At 38.8% G+C, this 24,784-nt stretch overlaps 1 protein-coding gene across 3 annotated transcripts; it reads left to right on the top strand.

Moving 5' to 3' along the window:
* Window positions 1-570: 570 nt before the first annotated feature.
* LOC107761925 (uncharacterized protein At1g28695-like) lies at window positions 571-24,456 on the top strand. 3 transcript variants are annotated; one of them, XM_075238808.1, is made up of 4 exons: window positions 571-878; window positions 967-1,347; window positions 16,931-16,992; window positions 21,031-24,456. In XM_075238808.1, exons 1-4 carry the CDS (start codon window positions 729-731, stop codon window positions 21,056-21,058), a joined length of 621 nt encoding a protein of 206 aa, XP_075094909.1. In that variant the 5' UTR covers window positions 571-728; the 3' UTR covers window positions 21,059-24,456. The 3 variants fall into 3 exon arrangements, with proteins under 3 accessions (XP_075094909.1, XP_075094908.1, XP_075094910.1); XM_075238807.1 differs by lacking the exon at window positions 21,031-24,456 and having other exon boundaries at window positions 16,931-18,275; XM_075238809.1 differs by lacking the exons at window positions 16,931-16,992; window positions 21,031-24,456 and adding an exon at window positions 14,656-16,919.
* Window positions 24,457-24,784: the final 328 nt, after the last annotated feature.

The following is a 24,784-nucleotide window of genomic DNA, read 5'->3' as shown; positions in this document are numbered from 1 at the left end:
AAAATTTAAATATACCCTTCGTTATACTTTGGGTCCAAGTATACCTTTGTCGTAATATTATTGGTTTAAATATACCCATATTCTGTTAAGTTTGTCTAATGTGAATATCCAATCCTACGTGGCACTGATATTTGATGAGGTGGATGCCATATGGCATGCCACCTCAGCGCCGATAATCCATATATAAAAGACTAAAATTTGAAATATAATATTTTTAATGGTAGCGGTAATGGTGGCAATAGTGCCGGAGGGAAAGAAAATTTTAGTAGCGGAAAAAAATAGAAGGGATGGGTAAAATGGGTTAGGGGCGTTGAGGTGGCAAACGATGTGACATTCTCCTCTTCAAATGTCATTATCACGTATGATTGGATGTCCTTTGGACAAACTTAACGGAAAAAAGGCATATATGAACCAATAGTATAACGATAAAGTTATATTTAGACTTAAAGTATAACGAAGAGTATATTTAACCTTTTATCACATTGGAGGGATATAATTGCATGACCTTCCTAAGTCCTAGTTAAATTAATAAACTCACCACTTTCCTCAGCTACGCCTACACTACACCCCTTTCCCTCCCTCTCTAGAAAAAAGAAAGTGAATAAAAAACTTCCTTACCTACCCCACCCCAAATCTTAACAAAAGGCAAAGCCCCAGAAATTTGGAACACTTTAGGGAAGATTCAAAGACCACTGAGCTTTTAATCTCAGAGAAATTAAAAACAAAAAATGGACTACACCAAGAACTCCATCTCTAGTCTTGCAGTTTTTTCTCTTCTTTTAGCTGCATTTATCTATATTTCTACTAATTTATCTCCCTTTTCTCCTAAATCCTTCTTCTCTTTCCAAAAAATAAACCCAACCCACTACTTTTCACCTGTAAGTATCAGTATCCTTTAATTTCTTTTCCCTAATCTCATATATATTCATGTGAAAGTGTTCAAAAATTTTCTTTTTTGGGTAACAGGAAATGGCGAAAAATGAGCTTGAAGAAGCACTAAATAATGCTTCAATGGAGGAAAAAACAGTGATTATTACTATAATAAACAAAGCTTACGTGGAGCCTTACAAAGGCGAGTACCCATCGATGTTTGATCTTTTTTTAGAGGGTTTTTGGGAAGGAGAAATGACAAGGCCATTATTAGACCATTTATTAGTGGTTGCCATGGATCAGACGGCGTACGAACGCTGCAAGTTCCGGCGACTTCATTGTTACCGGTTGCTTACCGACGGCGTGGATTTCGCCGGCGAGAAGATTTACATGTCGGAGGAGTTTAATAAGATGATGTGGAGAAGGACACAGTTTTTGATGGATGTGCTTAAACTTGGTTATAATTTCATATTCACGGTACGTAAACAACCACTCGTATCTCTCGTTCTCTCTCAACGTCTCAACTAATTAATAGTCCCAATAATTAGAGCAGAATTTAGAGAAAAGTGATAAATACTTCTTATTTTTTGAAACAGTAAATATAAAGTATTTTTTAAAATAATTTGTCAAAAAGGCAATTTGAGATTGAGAAATGTATCTCAAAATTAAATTATTTGACTTTTCAGTTCTAAAGTCAATTACATTTAACTTTGACTACAATTTTTCCAAATAATTTTTTGATTTTTAGCGAAGAATCTTTTTCATATTGCACGTCGTATTTTTCAAATACTCGTCAGTGTTTTTTTGCTTTAAAATTTATCAAACTCTCTATGGAATTATAGAATGACAACATTTGGGACAAAATAGTAGTACAACAATAAGTAGGCATTCTTTGGTTTATTTCCAAAATTTACATTCTTATGTAAAGGTTAATTAGCATTAGCATTAACGGTCTAAAATAATCATGAAGATTAAAGTGATCACATTTTTTAATTTATTTTTGTTACAATCATTTAATTGGTTTTAGACAAGATATAGTTGTTTCAAAATAAAAATGCATAAAGTTCTATACATCATAACTCTAGTAGTAAGTTTTAAAGATAAATAGTACTGTAGTAAGAATTAAGTTTTTTTTGGTTAAAAAATCTTCAAAATTTCTGCGAGTATTTTGGTGTATTACGTACAAGAATTTCATTCAAATAGAAACTTGACTGGTAGACATGATAGACTCGTATGATATTAAATTGTTCGTCTAATAAACTTTTTTCTTTTTCGTTATCGTGACATATAATTTCAATCTCTACCCAAAAGACATTAAGATAATACGATATGTCACATCGAGTGTGTGGTTTTTTTAACGTGAAAAAAGAAAAACTCATGTCAAGGAGAATGACGGTTAAGAGTAAGACTTTCGGTTTAGATGAACTACTTAACGCACCTCTTGTCTAGTTGTCTTAGGTCAGGTAATTTCATAGATAGTGAAATAATTACCAAAGGTTCATCTTAGTGAAATTTACTAACAAAGGTCAATTGACAACTAACACTTTCATATTTATTTAGGATAATAGATCATCTAACTTATATTTCAACAATTTAAGTATGTAAGGATCCATTCATCCATAAAAAAAAAAATTCTTTTTCCTATACTTATTTTCAAAATATTATTTGGTTATACATTAGATTGAATTTTTGAAGATGAATTTCAAATACCACTTTTTCACACAAACGATATTTTTCCGGTCAAAATTGTAATATTTTCTCTTGTGAAATACATGTTCAAATATAATTTTAATTTTTAAATATTTTTTTTAACTTAATTTTAAACATTATTTTTTTCAAATCACATTTTTTATATAACTTTTTCGACAACTGCCCTTAGATATGTAACACTTATCTGGGATTAACATTGGTAGCATTTCGATGATTGTGGTTTAGTTTTGTAAAAGTATATTTGGAATAGTTTTGGTTCTGAACCTAATTTTCTAAACTTTCTTTCTTTTTACCAAACGGACATTCAGATAATTTTTTCAAAATTTTTCTGAGAAATATTTAAGAAAACAAAATGTTTGATTGATTTCCATTTTATCTGTAAAAAAATCTGTTTCTTTTAGAAGTACGTATGCGGTGATGTTTTGTGGTTGCAAAGTTTTGTCAGTTTTGTTTGATAGGACACGTGTAAAGAACTTAAGGAGCGTACTTACTTACCCTTTTCGATATTTACATTTCACGGTTCAGAGATAAATGTTCTTTTCCAATTTTCATGAAGAGGCAGAGAGAAAAACTTTTCCCTTTTGCTACCTATTTTAGTGGTCAAATCAGACTTCAGTCAAATTTATATATTACAAGGTGGGTTGCTATGATAGGAACCACCCTCCACTTTCAACTAAGATGTTGTGAGTTCGAGTCACCCCAAAAGTAAGATGGGGAGTTTTTGGAGGGAAGGATGCCGATGGTCATTTGGAAACAACCTCTCTATCCCATGGTAGGGGTAAGGTCTGCGTACACACTACCCTCCCCAGACCCCACTAGTGGAATTATACTGGGTTGTTGTTATTGTTGTTGTTGTTGCTAAATTCTGTAATCGGTAAGAATAAAGGTTATGTAATTACTATCACGAGAAATATCTAATGGAAGATCTTAAAAAATTTAATAGCATGTTTGGCCAAGTTACAGAAATTAGCTTAGTTTTAGAAGTGAGAATCAGTTTGTACTTGACTAATTAATTTGAAAAGCACTTCTGAATATCAATTAATGTTTGACCTTTTAAAAATTAATTTTTGACTTTTTAAAAAATGCTTCTAAGTGTATTTTTTTTTTCTCTAAAGTACTTTTCAAAAAAGTGCTTTTGGAGAGAATCTACTTTTTTCTGCTTCTCTAAAACCGCTACTAATTCTACTCAAAAATATATTTTTTTTCAAAAAACTTAACGAAACACTTCAACTTTGAAAAACAACAACAATAACAACAACAACCCAGTAAAATTCCACTAATGGGGTGTGGGGAGGGTAGTGTGTACGCAGACCTTACCCCTACCCCAAAGGAGTAGAGAGGTTGTTTCTGAAAGACCCTCGCCTCATGAAAACAAAAAGACAAAAAGGAGACAATATTAGTATCACTACAACAATCATAGGAAAAATAGGAACACCATGAAATGCAGAAGAAAGATGCAAACAAAAGCGATAGCTAGTAAATAGGACATGCACTGAAAAGCGAAGTAGTAAAACACAATATTGTCACTAGTTATCTTAGAAAAAAACCCTACCTGGCTAGTCCCACAATGGTACGAAGTAAGTCAAGACTCAACTACATCCTAACCTACAACTCTAATACTCGACCTCCACTTCTTCCTATCAAGTGTCATGTCCTCGGAAATCTGGAGCCTCGCCATATCCTATTTGATCACCTCTCCCCAATACTTCTTAGGTTGCCCTCTACCTCTTCTCGTGCCCTCCACTACCAGCTGCTCACACCTCCGTACCGGAGCATCTGGGCTTCTCCTTTGAACATGTCCAAACCATCTAAGCCTCGCTTCCCGCATCTTGTCATCAATGGGAGCCACGTGCACCTTCTCCCGAATAACATCATTCCTAATCTTATCTATCCTAGTGTGCCCGCACATCCACCTCAACATCCTCATTTCTGCTACTTTCATCTTCTGGATATGTGAGTTCTTAACGGGCCAACACTCAGCCCCATACAACATGGCCGGTCTAACCACCGCTTTATAGAACTTACCTTTGAGTATTGGTGGCACTCTCTTGTCACACAGGACTCAAATGCTAACCTACACTTTATACATCCTACCAAATACGGTGTGTGACATCCCCGTCGATCTCCCATCCCCCCTGGATAACCGAACCAAGGTACTTGAAGCTGCCTCTACTCGGGTTAACCTGTGATTCAAGCCTCACATCCACGCCCACTTCCCCTGGCTCAGCGCTGAATTTTTACTCCAGGTATTCCGTCTTCGTCCTGCTCTGCTTGAAACCCTTAGACTCAAGAGCATGTCTCCAAAACTCTAGCCTCTCGTTAACACCAGCTCGCGACTCATCAATCAGAACTATGTCATCGGTGAATAGCATGCACCATGGCACCTCCCCTTGAATATGGTGTGTTAACTCGTCGATCACCAGGGCGAATAAGAACGGACTGAGTGCAGAACCTTGGTGTAACCCCATTACAACCGAAAAATGCTCAGAGTCGCCTCCTACTGTCCTAACCCGAGTCTTAGCCCCATCATACATGTCCTTAATCGCCATAATGTAGGGAACCGACACACCTTTTGCCTCCAGGCATCTCCAGAGAATTTCTCTAGGAACCTTGTCATACGCTTTCTCTAGGTCAATAAACACCATGTGCAGATCCTTCTTCCTCTCTCTGTATAGTTCCACCAACCTTCTAACAAGGTGTATAGCTTCTGTAGTCGAACGACCCGGCATGAACCCGAACTGGTTGTCGGATACAGACACTGTCATCCTCACCCTCGCTTCAACCACCCTCTCCCACACTTTCATGGTATGACTCAGTAATTTGATACCCCTATAATTGTTACAACTCTGGATATCACCTTTGTTCTTATACAATGGGACCACCGTACTCTACCTCCACTCATTCGACTTCCTCTTCATCTTAAAAATAACATTAAACAACCTAGTCAACCACTCCAAACCTGCTCTCCCCACACACTTCCAAAATTCTACCTGAATCTCGTCTGGCCCGGTCGCTCTGCCCCTACTCATCTTACGCATAGCTCCCACGACGTCATCAACCTCGATACGCCTGCAGTACCCAAAGTCACGGTGCCTCTCGGAATGCTCCAATTCGCCTAGCACAATATCCTGGTCCCCTTCTTCATTCAGAAGTTTATGAAAGTAAGTCTGTCATCTCCTCTTAATCTGGGCATCTTCCATTAATACTCTACCATCTTCGTCCTTGATGCATCTCACTTGGTCTAAATCCCGAGCCTTCCTCTCTCTCAACTTGGCCAGCCGGAATAACTTCTTCTCCCCCCTTTTTTCCCCAGTTTCTCGTACATACGACCATAAGCCGCAGTCTTAGCCTCTGTGACCTCCAACTTAGCCTCCTTCCTAGTTGTCTTATACCTCTCCATGCATGCTCGCCTCTCCTCCTCATTTGTGCTCCCCACTAACTTCAAGTACGGCGCCTTCTTAGCTTCCACTTTACCTTGAACCACTTCATTCCACCACCAGTCTCCTTTGTGCCCACCAGAGATGCCCGTCGAGACTCTTAACACCTTTCTCGCAGCCTCTCTAATACAGTCTGTTGTCGCTGACCACATAGTGCTCGCATCGCCACTGCTCCTCCAAGCTCCCATATCCGACAACCGCCCCTCCAACTCTTGGGCTTTATCCTTAGTTAAGGCTCCCCACCTGATTCTCGGACTTCCTCGAGTAGACCTTTTCCTCCTCTTTAACATAATACCAACGTCCATCACCAAGAGCGTATATTGCGTCGCGAGTATTTCACCTGGAATCACCTTGCAATCCTTGCACAGTCCTCTGTCACCTCTCCTGAGGAGGAGATAATCAATCTGAGTCTTCGCCACCGCATTTTGAAAAGTAACCAAATGCCTCTCCCTCTTTGGAAAGCTAGAGTTCGCAATCACCAACCCAAAAGCCTTAGCGAAGTCCAACAGCGATGTACCTCGTCCGTTTCTCTCCCTAAAATCGAAGCCTCCATGCACCTCGCACCCCACCCCCCGTTCCTCCCGAGGACATGACCTCACTCGACTATCCCAGACCACAGCCACTATACTTACGGCAGAGTAAGGGGAATCACTATCACACACAATATAGCTGACCAAACCAGAAGAAGATAAGTTGTAACTACAGGCACACTAATACGGTGAATAAACTAATACGAACTAAGCTGACAACAATTTAACTAACACAACAAAGGGAAACTGGAAAATGGGAGGTACCAACTCACACGAGTCCAATATTAACAAATAGCAAATTCTAAGCAAGAACAATAGAACCTGAAGTCACAGCGAGTGCCGAGAAATGTGTTGTCCACAACAGCTATGTTTTGGAAGTTCCCGCTCGCTTCGCCCAGGCTCGCTGGAAAATTGTCTCAGCCGCCGCCGTCGCTAGACTAGGTCAATGCGCGAGAAAATAGGGGATGAGGTGAAAGAGACGAGGTATAGGGAAGAGAAAAAAGGGAGAAAAAGAAAAGGAAAATATAGGGGGGGGATCTGGAAAGCAAAAAAGGGGGGACAAGAAAACAAGAAAGAAAGGGAGGGGGAAAGGGAAGTAACGAGGAAGAAGGAGAAAGCAGAAGAGAGAAAGGAGAGAGAAAGAGAGGAAAAAAAGACAAAGGGTGGGGTGGAGGCCGGGGGTCTTACCTGGTCCGGTACTCGCCGGAGGTCCGGTGAAAGGGATGATGGAACGAGGAGGAGAATTAATATAATGGTGGGATAATTAAAAAAATGCTATCAATTCGAAGTTTTGATTTAATAAAGTTAACATAGATGTCGGTCCAAGTTAATTTTTCCAACTTACGTTGATTTAATTCGATCATCTGTCAAACATTTTATTAGACCCTTGAACAGCCAACAAAGGAAGTACTTATATACTTTTGGACATTAGAATATTCATAGCCGCAAATGGTATTCTCATTTGGATAAAATGCCCATGCTATCCATATAAACGATCTAGTCAATTAGCAACCTTTGATAATCTGGATAACAAGTGTGGTTATTGAACTTAATAAAATTGATAAACCGACCACAACCTTGGAATATTCATCTCCTCTGAGTAAAATCCAAAATACTCGTTTGCTTCCCTGATAAATTAGCTAATTACTTATTCAATATTTGCAAAAGTAGTTTAGTAGATAAACAACATTGTTGATTATCTTGTACAGTTAATTGATTTTAGTTTGCTTAGTTAACGATTCATCTAAGTCTTTGTGGGTTCGATATCCGACTTTCGAGTCACTTTATTACTTGGGGAACCAACAAGTTTTGGCGCCGTTATCGGGGACTTAGTATTGATTATTTATTTAAGTTAAGCTTTTATTCGTTATTTGTTTAAGTTTTAATTTTTAGTTTGCTTTATTTGTGATAACGCGGGCTCTTCTCTTGAATGCGGAGGAGTAGAAGTACCTCCTTCCTCTTGATCCTGAAATAGAACGAACACTTCACGGGGTAAGGAGGGAAATGAAAGCCAAAAATAGAACAGAATGAGAGTTAGGCATCGTATTTCAACCTCAACCACTTGAGATGACAGGTAATGAAGAGCGACCAGTGATCGAGGCCGCAAGGCCTAATCTTGCTAATATGACTCAGGCTATAGTGAAACTTGATATCACAGGTCACTTTGAGCTCAAACAGTACATGGTACAGCTGATTCAGTCTAAAGGGCAGTATGTGGGTCTATCTCATGAAGATCCGCAACGGCACATTCAGAATTTTTTGGAAATTACAGATACTCATAATTATCTGAATGTTTCCAAAGACTATGTCAGACTGACGTTGTTTCCCATTTCACTGCTGGGGGAAGCCAAAGAATGGTTGCAGAAGGAGCCCGCAAACTCGATCCACAATTAGGATGATCTTGCACGAAAATTCTTAATCAAGTTTTTTCCCACTAAGAAGACAAAGTCGCTGAAGAGCCAGATTCTTGGGTTTCAACAACGAGATGGCGAGACTCTTCGTCAAACTTGGGAAAGATACAAGAAGCTACTCAGAGACTGCCCACATCATTGTCAGATTGATGAGGTATTGGGTCACACTTTCGTTGATGGGTTGGACGAGACATCAAAGATGAATCTTGACTCAACATGTGTGGGTAGTTGCATGGCAAGACCGTATAGTGAAATCCAGATCCTTCTAAGCAATTTCACTGCTAATGATAATAATTGGCAAGGAGATAGGGAACCACGAAGAGCACTTAAACAAAAGGCAGCATGTGTAATTGAGCTTGATGATTACTCAGCCATGAGGGCAGATATATCGAGATTAGCAAATCAAATGAATAAAATGATAATGCACCAAACACAACAGATGTAGCATGTGAAACAGATGTCTGCTTGATGCGACTTATGTGGTGAAGGTCACACAAGTGACATATGCATCGTGAATCCTGAATCCATCTACTATGTGGGGTAATAAGCTAGAGGGCCGATGAATCAAAATGCTCAATATGGTAACACATACAATCCGAACTGGAGGAATCATCCTAACTTCTCTTGGGGTGGAAATCAGAATAACAGGCCTCAAGCTAATTACAATCAGCCACCTAAACCCCCACAACAAGCAAAAAAGAGTTTGGCTGACATGATGAAAAAACTCTTGATAGACAATCAGAAAGTTATGGCTGAGAATCAACAATTGCGCACGAAGTTCAGAAATCTAGAGAGGCAGTTTGGGCAAAATGGCTAACAATCAGAATATTATACTTGTTGGAGCTCTCCCAAGTGATACAAAGAAAAATCGTCAAGTAAATGTAGTAACGTTGAGAAATGGGAGAGAGTTGGTGGAAGTGCCTAAGAAGAAAAAGGAGCAGTCTGGGATCTAAGAAGAAAGAGTGCCAAAACCTGTTGAGGTAGATGGGAGAAACAAAACAGAGTTTGAGCATATATCAGAGAGGGTGCCATCCCCTTTTCCTCAAAGATTAAGAAAGAATAATGATGACCACATGGTTCACAAATTTCTAGATATACTGAAACAGATACACTTGAACATCCCTTTGGTGGACATGCTCCGTGATGTCCCAAAATATGCAAAATATATTAAGCACATAGTGGCAAATAAAATGAGGTTAACTGTGTTTGAGACCGTCGCACTTACTGAGGAGTGCACTTCCAGGATTCAACATAAGTTTCCATAAAATACTAAGGATCCGAGTAGTTTTACCATCCCCATGAGGATTGGTAAAATTGATGTGGGTAGAGCCTTGTGTGATTTGGGTGCAAGTATCAATCTGATGCCATTGTCAGTGTTCAAACAATTGGGCTTAGGAGCTCCGAGACCCACCACGGTTGTCACGACCCAAAATATCACATGTCGTGATGGCGCCTATCTCAATACTAGGCAAGTCGAAAATCTCAATAAAACACCATATATTTTAAATTTGAAAACAAAATAATTAAATTTAGCGGAAGAAATATCACAATTTCAAATATAACACTCCCAAAACCCGGTGTCACTGAGTACATGAGCATCTAATATGAATACAATGTCTGACTGATAAAAACCACTGTCTGAAAGTATAGAACAGTATAATAACTAAAGGAAAGAGAGTCAAGGTCAGCGGACGTCAAGTAGCTACCTTGATAGTCTCCAATTGATAGTACTCTGAAATCTAACAATCTCCGTGTTTGAAAACACCTGGATCTGCACACGAGGTGCATAGTATAGTATGAGTGCAACTAACTCAATAAGTAACAAGACTAACCTCTAGGCTGAAAGAAATGATGAGCTCCGCAGGTACAGTCTAGTAAAAATAATGGTACAGAAATGTAGATATGCTTTCAAGTTCAACAATTAAACTCAATACAAGTGAAATAGATCAATACTGCATGATATGTGGTACATGACATCTCAGTAGAAAGACCTCAAGTAAATACTGGTCACAAATTATCCGGTCACTTGATACTGTTTATGGCCAATCCAGCCCAGGGGTGTTCCAACCCGTATATAAATACACATCGACTGACAATCAGTCACTCAGTACCGTATAAGGCCAATCCAGCCCTGGGATAATTTATCCCCCAAATATAAATAATTCGATCAAGATCCATGTCCAGGTAAACTCATTACAATACAAATAAGTAAGGCAAGTCCATGCCCTGGGAAATTCCATCCCGAATATCGATGATCATCTATGCTCACTGGGAGTGTGTACAGATATATATATATATATATATATATAAGCAGTAAGTAAGGCAAGTCCATGCCCTGGGAAGTCCATCCCGAATATCTATGATCATCTGGGGGTGTGTACAGACTCCGAAGGGGCTCCTTCAGCCCAAGCGTTATAAGTCGATCACGCACACTGGGGGTGTGTGCAGACTATCGGAGGGGCTCCTTCAGCCCAAGCATGATATAAAGCCAATATGGCCTACTGCAGGCGTGCAATCCCGATCCGTATAATAATAAAGCCAATGAGGCCTGCTGCAGGCGGGGCAGCCCTGATCCATTTAATAATAAAGCCAATAAGGCTTGCTGCAGGCGGGTAGCCCCGATCAAGAACAATAATAATGTATAAAGCCATTCTGGCTTGCTGCAGGCGGGCAGCCCTGATCCATTTAATTATAACATATATAAAGCCAAATAGCCTGCTGCGTTGCGCAGCTCAATCCCATAAATATTCTCACAATGGTCAAATATTACTGAGTGTGAAATGTATATTTTAGAACAATTAATTCAACATCATCATGACCCCATGGGTCCTAAAATATTGGCACATAGCCTAAACATGATCTTTATTACTAGCCTCAGCTTAATTCCTCTAACACGTGCCACATGTTCAGATAATAACATGATTCTTTAATCTTTACAACGGCACAGGATTTATTCAAGACACAATTTATATAGTGCACGTCACATGCTAGTCACCTATCGTGAGTGTCACCTCCAAACAATTTATGCCATACCAAATTAAGGGGTTCATACCCTCAGAACCAAGTTTTGAAGTGTTACTTACCTCAAACCGTGTAATTCTTTATTCCGTTATGCCCTTGCCACGAGAATTGGTCTCCAAAAGCCTCGTATCTAGCCACAATCAATTCAATTCAGTCAATACCATTTCTTGTAATAATTTCATACGGAAATACTAATTTTCTAATAAAATCTGAAATTAACTCTAAAATCTCTCGTGGGGCCCACGTATCGGAACCCAACAAAGGTTATAAAATATGAACGCTTATCCAACCATGAATCAAATTATATAAATTTTACCAAATTCCGACATCAACTCGACCCTCAAATCTTACGTTAAAGTCTTTGAAGATTTCTACCATTTTCAACTCAATCTTTACCCATTTGAACTCAACAATCTTTCCATAACCTTATTGGTATGTATAAATAATACTATTACACCTAAGAATCATACTCTTAATCACCTATCTTTACCCAAACTCGAAATTGAAAACTAGGGGTTAGAACCTTACCTCTTGGGTGAAGATCTTGTGATATTTCCTTGTTGGATTTCAAAGCTTGAACAAGATCTTGATGAATAAAGCACTTGAGCTTCTTCCTCTCTCTAGAACACTCTCCCTTCTCTCTAAAACAAATGTCAGATATTTGCTCCAAAATGAGTCCCAAAGCCTATTTATCAAAATGGGTTCGGGTTATGAAAATAAAAACAATTAGCCCTCCGAAAGCAGGTTTGCGGTCGCATAATAGACCGCAGAATGGGTATGCGGGTCGCAAAATGCACCGCAAAATCGATGCCCAGAAATGGGCTTCACTGGATAGGTCTGCGACCATTTTGCGGTCACATAACTACTTCTGCGATCGTATAATGGTTCTGCGATCGCAGAATTGGTCGCAAAATCACACTTTTCTAGATGTTGGTAATTTGGTCATAACTTCTTGTAGGAATGTCCAAATGACAAACAGTTTAAAGCGTTAAAAACTAGACTTGAAGATATTTCATTTGATAGGTAGATAATCACATAACTCCATATATATATATATATATATATGTATATGTATAGATATTCTCGTTCAAAGTTGGGTCTTGTGCGAACTCACTTGAAACTTTAGTCTATTATGAAATTTTTAACTTCTACATTCGATGCTGAAACCTATCGAATCAAGTCCGATTGACCTAAAATTTTGCACACAAGTCATAACTGAAATAACGGACCTATTCCAATTTACGGAATCGGATTTCAACCCTGATATCAAAAAGTCAACCCCTCGGTCAAACTTTCCAAAAATTCAACTTTCGCTATTTAAAGCTTAATTCTACTACGGACTTCCAAATAATTTTTCAGACTCGCTCCTAAGTCCAAAATAATCATACGGAGCTATTGGAATCATCAGAATTCAATTCCGAAGTCATTTACACATAAGTGAATATACGATTAACTTTTCCAACTTAAGTTTTCAATTATGAGACTAAGTGTCTCATTTCACTCCGAAATCCTTCCGGACCTGAACCAACTAGCCCGATAAGTCATAAATAAACTGTAAGGAATAAATTGAGCAGTAAACGAGGGGAACGGGGTTGTGATACTCAAAATGACCGGTCAGGTCGTTACAACGGTGATGCTACAGTTAGCTGTTAGATCTTATGTTTATCCTGAAGGGGTAATTGAGGACGTCTTGCTGCAGATTGGGAAGTTTATTTTCCCTGAAGATTTTATCATCCTGGCCTACGAGGCTAATGAGTTAGTTCCTATCATCTTGGGATGACCTCTCTTGGCCACTGGAGATGCAATTATCAAAGTCCGAGAAGGTAAGATGATCATAAGGGTGGACAATGAAAAATCAATCTTCAACGTATATCAAGCCATTCAGTTACCTCGTTATTACAAGGACCTGGCCATGATTTTTGTGATGGAGATAAATGAACGAGTCATAGAGCCAAGTGCGTTTAAAGAAGATGCATTAGAAAAGACATTGATGTTGTTCAATCACTTGGAACTTGAAGAAGAGGTTGAGAAGATGTTGCAAATTTTGGATGCATCTTGCGAATACATAAGAGAAAGATCCCAATTTGAGCCTCTGGATAGGCCAATCGGCCCTCCCCATAAACCCTTAGTTGAGGAGGCCCCAAAACTGGAACTTAAACCCTTACCATCTCATCTTCATTATGCATATTTGGGAAGCTCTAACACTTTACCTGCGATTGTTTCTTCTCATTTATCTAACTTGCAGGAAGAAAAAGGGTGTTGAAGGAGCACAAGCATGTCATTGGTTGAACAATGTCTAACATAAAGGGTATTAGCCCTGCATTCTGCATGCACAAAATACTCATGGAGAGACACAAGCCTAGTGTGGAACATCAACGCCGCCTAAATCCAATCATGAAATAGGTGGTAAAAAAAGAAGTGATTAAGTGGCTCGACGCAGGTACAATATTTCCTGTCTCAGATAGTAAGTGGGTAAACCATGTTAAATGTGTACCTAAAAAGGGGGGTATGACTGTTGTAGTGAATGAACAAAATGAATTAATCCCAACTAAGACTGTGATTGGTTGGCGAATATGCATAGATTATAGGAAGTTGAATAATGCTACACAAAAAGATCACTTCCCTCTCCCCTTCATTGATCAAATGCTTGATAGGTTAGCCGGACATGAATACTATTGTTTTCTTGACGGTTATTCGGGGTATAATCAGATTGTTGTTGCCTCGAAAGATCAAGAAAAGACCACTTTTACATGCCCTTATGGCACTTATGCATTTAAGAGAATGCCATTCGGGTTGTGCAATGCACCTGCGACTTTTCAAAGGTGTATAATGGATATTTTCACCGATATGGTGGAACGGTTTGTGAAGGTCTTTATGGATGATTTTTATGTGTTTGGTCCTTCTTTTGATGAATGTTTGACCAATCTTACTAAAGTCCTTGCTAGGTGCGAGGAGACTTATCTGGTACGGAATTGGGAAGTACTTGGTACGTGAAGGTATAGTGCTAGGGCACAAGGTGTCCAAAGATGGACTGGAAGTTGAAAAGGCTAAGGTGGAAGCAATTGAAAAGTTTTCACCACCAGTTTTAGTGAAAGGAGTTAGGAGTTTTCTGGGACATGCAGGTTTTTATCGCCGATTTATAAAGGATTTCTCAAAAATTTCCTTTCCTTTGTGCAGGTTGTTAGAGAAGGATGTGTCGTTCAAGTTTGATGATGCTTGTCTGAGAACATTCGAGAAGTTGAAAAAGTAGTTAGTGAGTGCACCAATCATAGTAGCTCCTAACTTAAACGAGCCATTTGAGCTGATGTGTGATGCTAGTGATGGTGAAATTGGGGTCGTATTGGGCCAGAGGAGGAGCAAAATATTTCACTCAATTTACTATGCAAATAAGAGTCCCACTACTGCTCAAATAAATTATATTGTGACAGAAAAGAAGTTGCTTGCTGAAGTATGGGCGTTCGGGCCTATTTGGTTGGCACCAAAATCATTGTCTACACACACCATGCAACCATCAGGTACTTGTTCAAAGAGAAAGATGCTAAACCAAGGCTAATTTGTTGGATTTTACTCTTGCAGGAATTTGACTTGGAGATCCGAGACCGTAAAGAACAGAGAATCAAGTGGCTGATCACTTGGGGAAGAAGAATAAAAGGTTCTAGGTTCAAGTATACAAGGGGGGTTTTGGACAGAAAATTTTGGGGACAGAAAAATCGAGAGAGAGAGAGAGAGAGAGAGAGAGGCTAGGGTTTCAAGAGAGTTCTTCTGCTCATTTTTTTAAGACTTTTTTCTTAAATTTTTAGTTTGGTTTAAATTTTAAGGAAAAAAAATACAAAAAATAAATTATGTTTTCTTCATATTTCAATGTCGGAATTTTGGTTGCAAAAAATGGAGTTTGATTGAAGTTTGGGTATGCGTTCGTGTTCATTTGAGATTCGCGGTGCCGATTCGAAGTACGTTCATGGATTTTGATCGCGATTTTAGCTTCTTCTTCTCATTTTCGATTTCGAAACCATGGAGCCCGATGGAGTTTGATTGAGGCCGTTTTGGTTTCAAACTTTCCGGTGCCAATTCGAGTTTTCGTCCGCGATTCGTTATATTTTTGAGTTCAAAGCAGTGAAACAATCAATTTCCATCTATATTGAGGTCCAACTCTAACTCTATCTACTCTTCAATTTTCAAAACTGTTTCTCTTGGTGCTATATGGGATCTTTGTTCAGTTACCTATTATTTTTAGTTCGTAATTGAATTTGCCTATGTTTCGTTAATGAGGACTAGATTATCATTTAGTTTATGTAACTCTTTTGTTAAACAGTAGGTTTTAAGTTGCTAAACTTGGTTAAAATCTTAGGCGAGGATCATTGATGTTATTTTGAATTTTGGCTCTCTATAAGATGTCTTCTTGGAGGGATAGCTATCTTGGTCATAATCTTGGCTTTATGGATGAAACACTAGTCTACATTTGAGTTTAGAGTATGATATTTGATCTGATGAAGGTTAGGAGGCTAATGAGTCAATTGGGGAGGGTGTAGTATCTTTAATAGCTTTTATGATAGCTTCGAGTACTCCCATTATTTTGTTTTCTTTCTTAGCTCTCATTTTCTTATAAGTGTTATGAATGCCTGCTTGTCCATATTTTCATTTTTCATTACTTAGGTGCGTAAAATAAATTGTTTGAGTGGGAGTGTGGGAAATGGGAAAAGTCCAACCCATTAGATAATTAAATACTTTTACACATGATTTAGGGCATGGGTTTGGCCAAATACATGGAATGAAAGTTAGAATAACATGGCCCCGAATTGAATTTTCTTTTAGTTTCTCTTATTTACTTATTCTCATTTTTATTATTATTCGCTAGTAGCATGTTTAGGCCGACCACACTTGGGTAGAAAAATATTAGGGCGTTCCCTTATTTTTAGTTTTGAGGCTAGAGGTCGTCCCTTTAGTTTATTATTTATCCGGGGAATGCCCCGTAGTACTTGTATTTGGAGGCCATGACGAGCATCGTGAAGGATGCAGTGTAGGAATAGATTAGAATTTTTAGTATATTTTCTTTTAGTACTTTCTTTTCGTTTCTCTTATTTATCTTTTATTAGGTGGGGACGACCTCGAGCTTCTTGTGTGTTTATTTTCGTATTGTGTGTTTTGCCTCAATTAGAGTATTCTCCAAAGCCAATTTGATCAAGTGTGCAAACGTACTAGTTACGGTACTTGGGGAATGCCTAATACTTTCTCCTCGAGTCAAATGAACCCTTTTACGCTGCATTTCTGGTGTAGACTATGTTTTAGAGCCCATATGTATTTTAAAAGAGGAAAATCATTCTTTTTAAATGGTGACTTGGCACATCAAAACCAAATGTCAAGTGGCGACTCTCAAAGTCTTTTGAAATACAATATTTTATCACTTTCTATTTGAAAACCCTTTAGAGCTTTAAAAATCACTTTATCATTTTAGGGAGGGTTAAAAGGTGAAGAAAGGAGTGTGATAGCTTTGGCGACTCTGCTGGGGAGTTGCAGGTTCGAGCTGATACTTGATCTTGTTGGCTTTTATAATATTCGGTTGAGGTTTTTATGTTCTTTATTTGTTTTGTTTGATTGGTATTTTGTTTTATTATTTGCTAGTTGTTTATGTGTTTACAGTTTTTCCTTTATGTGTTACTACTTTATAACTGTCATCATATACATAACCCGGTCAATTCTTTCTGCAATAAGTCTCGTAGTACGTGGAGCGTACATGAACTCTTTGTTGAGTCACCCTTATTTTAGGAGGGGGGCCGTCAGACGTATGGAGTGGGTGGAAAGCTTGAGCAGCCACCATCGACCATACGCTCCCCTGAAATGCCTTTTTAGTAAACCCCAAATGTAGGTCAGCCTTTAGGTCACGACTACGTGCATCATATCATTATGACCTAGCAGGTACCGTGTTCCTTGAAGGAAGCCTGTCCAAATTTTGTCAAATGGACCCACTGGCCCAAAAGGACATTCAATCATCCTATGTGCTAAATGTTGCATCTTTGAGGGTATAAAGGCCATTTGGCGAACTGATATTTGGGAAAGAAGGGCGAAACAATTAAGTAAGAAAGAATATTGAGGGTTTTATCACCTTTAGTTTTCTTGCCCAATTTTCTAAAAAGATTTAAGAAAAAGAAAAAAAAAGATTTTACACTTTCTTATCCTTTTTCAAAAAGACAAAAAATAGTTTTTTCCAAATCAGTCGCATTTTTCCAAGTTTTCTCTTATATCCAACCCTCTCGAACTACGCATACCTGATTCTCGTCTTTTGGGGCGGGATACATAGGCAACCCACATAGGGTCCGGTCTTCCTCCTCTTCCTAGTGAGTCTCAAGGTCTTGGTTTACGGGGTTGTAGCCAGGTCTTGCATGTCTAGCCACTTTTGGCCACATCGGTTGTTTTGCAAAGTATGACTATTTTTGCAAAGTGGTTTGTTGAACCGTGTTCAGAGAGTCTTGAATCCACAATTAGGTGTCTCCTTACTTTTAAGTCTGTCCTTGTTGAATTTGCATGTCTAGCCACATCGATCGTTTTGCAAAATGGGATCATTTTAGCAAAAATGGTTCAGTGACCCGTGTCATAAAATATTGAGTACACAACTAGGTGTCTCATTACTTTAAGGTCCGTCCCATTTGAGTTTGCATCTCTAACCATTTTAGGTGGTGTTAGAGTCTATCGTAGTCTATTCGAGTTTGTCGAGCTCTTTGTTATCGCGCTTCCTATTTTGTATTTGAAAGCCAAACCAATTTATAAATGAAAAATCCAAAAAAAAAAAATGTTTTTAGTTTGTTTTGTTATAATAAAGTAAAATAAACTACGCTTGGTCTGATTCATGTGGAACATGATACGTAGGCAACCTACATCGGGTTCGATCGAATCATTTTCAAAAAAATAAAATAAAATTGTGGGATGTGAGAAATGAAAGAAAAGAAAAGAATGATAATTAGAAAGAAAGGGAGAGGAAAGAAATGAGCAAGCCAAGAAGTGCTAGAAAATAAAGAAAAGAGAAGATTGAAATGAGCATAAATTCGGATGATGCCATATGACCCTGCGACCCTCAAAGTCATTCTAGAACCGTTAATTGTTGCTAGGTGCATTGCACGTAATGTGATATTATTATCTGATAAATGCCCTAACGCTAACATGTTGGCTTTGTTTTGCTCCTCTTCGTTATCTTTATTATTATAAAACAGGAAGGTGGTTAGTTTGGGGCACTCTAGCGAGTCATCCATACAACACTAGGTCAAAGCGCAAGGCAGTCATGGCTAGCAAAGAATTAGACATAGGTGTTGTTGACCCATCGAGAGAGATTGTGGAATCGGAGTCCGAGTTGAAAGAAGAGGTCCGAAGCTAGACGGCAGAAATGTACCAAGCTTGGATTAGTGGGCACTCTCCACCCTTATTTCCCACCAACTACACTGAAAACCCTGCCTCCATCCCACCACTATCACAAGCCCGGATTCCCACTACTGTTGATCTTTCCCCACAACATCCTCCAAATTTTACCCCTTACCATAACTACCATGGTACCTCGTCCCAACCTTTTCATGCTCCACCAACCAAAACAAACTGATATCCCGCCCTAACATCCACTCATGTTTTCATAGCCCTTCCACAACCTACCATCCATCGATCATCTAGTGAAACCGCGTTCAAATTTCCTGATGCCCAATACTATGCTCCAGAACCAACTTTCAAGGTCCCTGATCCCTATTGTTATACCCCTCACTTTGAGCCTCCCGTTGAAACCGAGAAGCCCGCTAAGAATGTGGAGCAAGATGAGATATTCAAGAAGGTGAAGAGTTTAGAGCAATCTTTAAGGAACATGCAAGGGATAAGAAGCCAAGTAAGTGTGTCTTACAAGAATTTGTGTTTGTTCCCTGACGTCCAACTACCCGCCGGGTTAAAGATGCCAAAGTTTGATCTGTATGACGGACATGGAGATCTTGTAGCCCATTTGAGAGGTTATTGAAGTAAGATGATAGGCATTGGTGTGAAGGACGAGCTGTTGATGGCTTATTTCAGTTAGAGTTTGAGTGGGGCAGCCCTGGAATGGTACACCCACTAAGATACTAGCAGGTGGTATACATGGGACTATATAGCTCAGGCCTTTACCCGGCACTTTCAGTACAATATAGACATTGTCCCAGATCGCCTATCCCTGACCAAGATAGAAAATAAGCCTAATAAAAGCTTTAGGGAATACGAGTTCAGATGGAGAGAACAAGCTGTCCGGGTCAATCATCCGATGGAAGAAGACGAGATGCTCGAGTACTTTCTTCAAGTCCTAGAGCCTATTTACTTTGGCCACTTGATCTCAGCCATAGGTGAGCCTTTTAATGGTGTAGTAAAGATAGGAGAAATGGTGGAAGAGGGACTCAAGTCAAGCAAGATCATGAGCTATTCTGCTATAAAAGAAACCATGCAAGAAATTCAGAATGACATAGGAAGTTTGTTAGGCAAGAAGAAGAAGGATGATGTTGCTATGGTTGTCTCTGGACCATGGCGTGGCCCAAGGGGTCCGCCTCACCAGTACACTCAGTCTCGGCCCCAACCTCGAGCCTACACCCAAGCTCCATATAATCCATCCCATCATAATACCCTCAATACTCAGTCAGGCCACCCCAATACCATGTTCACCATGCACAATCATATGCTCAACCCCCTCCTTACCCGCAATGGCGTGCACCAGCTCCACAAAACTCTTATCCACACTCATAACCCTACCGAAACCCTATTGGTCCAAAATTTCGACCTGGGCCTCAGTATAAAAGAGAAAGGCAGCAGCAGAAAGAGACCTTCACCTCTATGGGAGAGTCCTATGCCAGTTTGTTTCAAAGGTTGAGGTAATTGGACGTGTTGAGGTCGATTGAGGCAAAGATACCAAATCCACCCCCAAAGAACCTTGATTATTCTCTGAGATACGCATATTGTTCTGATGCCCCAGGGCACGATATAGAGAAATGTTGGCATTTGAAAAGAGCAATACAAGACCTTATTTATACAAATCAAATTGTTGTACAGAACAAAGATGCGACAAACATCAACCAAAATCCTTTGTCAGCCCATGTAGAGACACACATAATTGAAATAGTTCGTAAGGATAGGGAGTTTGGGAGTTCTACCAAGCATGTCTCGCACGTCTCTAAGTTTTTGGTCAAGTCGGGGGGTTGCAAAACTTTCAATATCATCTGTCCCGAAACCAGTAATTGAAGGTGATGAAGAGCTGATCAAGAGGTCCCAGAGCCTATTTGCTGAGGTTGAAATTGGGGAAGGTTCTAGCAACATAGATGTGCAGGCTGTTGGACTGAATGCAAAGCTTAGCGATTGAGAAGTTGCTCCCCTTCCCACCCGGGAGGAGTTTTGGTAGTTTGCTTTATTTTCCTTTATGTTATTTGGGTTATTTCAGGGTTGTAACCCAGATTTTTACTTTTGCTTGTTTTGTTATTCAAACCTTTCTATACTTTTATTCTCGATGAAATGTAGTTTTCCATTTTCCGTTATTCCTTATGTGTGTTTCATTTTCAATTTTCTTCGGTATAGGTCTTTTAGGTTTGTTCCAATGGCATGACATGCATGGGGAATTTTCATCCAGATCTTAAAAGCCAGTCTAGTCTTGAAATAATGAACCAAGAAGTTGAATATGATGAATAAGCAACATTTGAGGAAATAAAGGTTGAGACCTCGCCCCTTCGAATTGTCGTTGAAGTTGAAATTGGTGATGATAAATGGGTCAAAACCCGGTTAGAGCAGCTGAGTTTGATTGATGAGAAAAGATTGGCAGCGGTGTGTCATGGTCAATTATATCAGAAGAGAATGGTAAGAGCATACAACAAGAAGGTGCGTCCCAAAAATTTGAAATAGGCTAGCTAGTATTAAAACGCATTCTTCCACATCAGGCTGAAGCTAAAGGCAAGTTCGCCCCAAACTGGCAGGGGCCATTCATTGTGACGAAAGTGTTGCCCAATGATGCTTTGTATTTAACAGACATGGAAGGCAAAGTTATGGAAATAGCAATCAATTCAGATGCAGTCAAGAGATATTATGTATGATATCTTTGCTTATCTTTAATTGCATATTTTGTACTTGACATATTCAAAGTTAGAATGACGAATGCATTTTATTCTGCTACCCAAACACTTTTATCCTTTGCTACCCCCGTTGAGCCTTATTTATTTTCTTTCAATCCCCTCTTTTGGAATCAGAAGTAGGTCAGGAAAAAAAAAAGAAAAAAGAAGGAAAGAAAAGAAAAAGAGAAGAACAAGAAAAGAAAAAGAAAAGAGCAGAACAAAACAAATTGTAGTTGTAACTACGTTCGACCTGATTTCTTTAAAGGATATGTGGGCAGCCTTACTCTGAGGTTCAGTCCCACCAAAATAAAAAATCAAAATTCTCCAGACTCAATGAAACTGGGGTAAAAGTTTTAGTTTTGCAAAAGATCTGATTCCAAAAGTTGTAATTTTAAACTCTTTCATCTTAAGTTGTTTTGAGCCTTCATGCCACTCTTTCTTCCTAATCCTATCCAAAAGCCTACATTACGGTATAAAGAAAGACCTTTCGATCAATTTTTGAGGATGCCAAGTCAAGTGAAGTAGAGGTATGATTTTCTTGCATCATATGTGGTACTTTGTTCATGGGCACAAGGAAAAATGAATAAAATGAGAGTCTTATTGGTGAAAAGGCCACACGGGCACCGTAACGCGATGGTGAGCTAAGAAAACATATAAAAATGAGAGAGTCTTATTGTTAAAAACCCTCGCGGGAACAGTGAGGCGACAGTGAGTTGAGAGATGAACAAATGAGAGAGGCTTGTTGGTGAAAATCCTTCGGGGCACTACAAGTCAATTGAGGTTTGTGACTTTACAGAGAAATTGCATCATTGAAAGCCTGACTTTGAAGTATAAAGCATGACGCAAATTGAAGCGTGATTGGTTGGACGGATTACGTTGATCAATCCGAAATGCATGTCATGATCATTGGAGTCAACTTCTTCACTCAGATAAATCTCTTTTCCCCTCTTCTCCAAATAGTCATATTTGTTTAGACCTTTCCTCTTTGTTCCTTTTGCCAAAAATCACTTCACTTTGATCTTTTGGTTCTATTTCCTTGTGTCTCTTTCAAGTCGGTTTTGTTAAAGCAAGCAAGAAAGGACTTCAAATTCAACTATCGGCTTCTTGATTGCACAAGGCGAAGTTTGGTCGAGCATATCACAAATGACATGATTCAGAAGGAGCAATGTGGTGATATCTGAATTTCAGGTGATCAAGTGATTCTTAAATTTTGAGAAAATACAAAGGTTCAATAATTGTCAGAATGAAAACACAATGCAACAAATGAGTGGTAAGGGATTCGAGTCACTCATAGGTTTATGTGGTTGAGGATCGATCAGAATTTAAAATTGATCATTTGCTAGCCCGAAGCAGCAAGTCAAAATGAAGCATGACAGTGGCAGAAGCAGGCGCTTTCAGCAATGATGCCACAAACTAACCACCATATTTTCAAACTCACAAAATTTCCTTTGATTGAAACAGGGGCAGGAAAATTTAGTTGTTCCCAAGGTTCCTCCATGAGAAAAGCAACGTTTTTAGGTAAGTTCACTTTCAAATTTTCAGGACCCTACTGGATAATGGGATTTAGTTTTAAGTTTTCAGGACTCTCCTGGATAATGGAATTTAGTAACAAGTTTTCAGGACACTCCTGAATAATGGGATTTAGTAATAAGTTTTCAGGACACTCCTGAATAATGAGATTTAGTTTTAAGTTTTCAGAACCCTCCTGGATAATGGGATTTAGTTTTAAGTTTTAAAAACCCTCCTGGATAATGGGATTTAGTTTAAAGCATCTTTGACTCTCCTGGATAATGGGATTCAGTTTTAAGTTTTCAGGACCCTCCTGGATAATGGGATTTAGTTTTTAGTTTTCAGGACCCTCCTAGATAAAAAAGATTTAGTTTTAAGTTTTCAGGACCCTCTTGAATAATGAGATTTAGTTTTAAGTTTTCAGTACCCTCCTAGATAATGGGATTTAGTTTTAAGTTTCCAGGACCCTCCTATATAATGGGATTTGGTTTTAAGTTTTCAAGACCCTTTTGGATAATGGGATTTAGCTTTTAAATTCTCATGATGCCCCTAGATAATGCGATTCAACTAACAGTCACAAATGTTTCTAGTACAAACTGGGGCAGAAAAGTTTCTTTCTTTTTTCTGTTTTACTGTGATTGCAGGCACCCACCTGGAGAATGAGAAAATTCATTTTAAGTTTCAACTCAGTAGCAGACGCCCTCTTGGAGAACGAGGGTTAACATTTCAAAGTTTCGACATTAGCAGCAGGCGCCCACCTGGAGAATGAGGGCATTTATTTCAGAGTTTATTTCAAGTTTCAAGTCAGTAGTCAGGCACCCACCCGGAGAATGAGGGTATTTACTTCAGAAATTGGTTTCAAGCTCAAGTCAATTTCAAGTTCAAGTTTATTACAAGTCCAAACAGCAGGATCCCGACTGAAGAATATGGTCAATTTTCAGTTTCCAAGTTCAAGTCAGAATCAACAGGAGCCCCGCCTTAAGAATAGGGTCAGTCAAGTTAGAAGTAGCAGAAGCTCGCCTCAAGAATACGAGTCAACAGTTCGAGATGCACAATAGGACCGAGAAAAGATTCAAGATAGAAGAGTAGATAGGATTTTGTAGTTTTTCATGAAATTTTGTCTATTTGATTTCATTTTGATGTAATGACAGGAACCGCAGACCGAAACCTCAACGGCACTTCAATCGGCTCGATACCTCAACATATACCATCGCTCTTCCTATTCCTGAACTACACGTGGCCTGATTCCTTTATAGCCAAGAAAATATAGGCAGCTCAATACCAGGGCTGAGTCACAATCTTTTTATCCATCTTTACTTCCTTTTGAACAAAGTGTTGGGTCAGAAGTAAATTATGTTGCTTACTTAATTCTAAATATCTCTCGTTATACTATTGGGTTATCTATACCCCTACAGTCATACTTTGGGTTCAAATATACCCCTCATTTAAATGGAGGGACACGTGTCATCGTCATGTTGGTCAATTCTAAATATTTCCTAATTAATTAAAAATCGAAAAAGCAAAAATTATTTTTACTAAAAACTAGAAAAAATGAAAATATTTTTTTTAAGTCTTTACAAAAAAACTGCTTTAGAAAAAACTGAAAAATATTTTTTAAAACAATGTTTTTGTCAAAACTGAAAAAAAAGAGTTGCAAATCAATTTTCTTTTTTTTTGTAAAAACTGGAAAAAACTGATTTTTTTTTTTTTACTAAAAA

This window comes from Nicotiana tabacum, chromosome 19 (assembly GCF_000715075.1).
Source record: "Nicotiana tabacum cultivar K326 chromosome 19, ASM71507v2, whole genome shotgun sequence".
NCBI classification, from domain to species: Eukaryota; Viridiplantae; Streptophyta; class Magnoliopsida; order Solanales; family Solanaceae; genus Nicotiana; species Nicotiana tabacum.
This window is presented reverse-complemented; position numbering and strand designations above follow the sequence as displayed.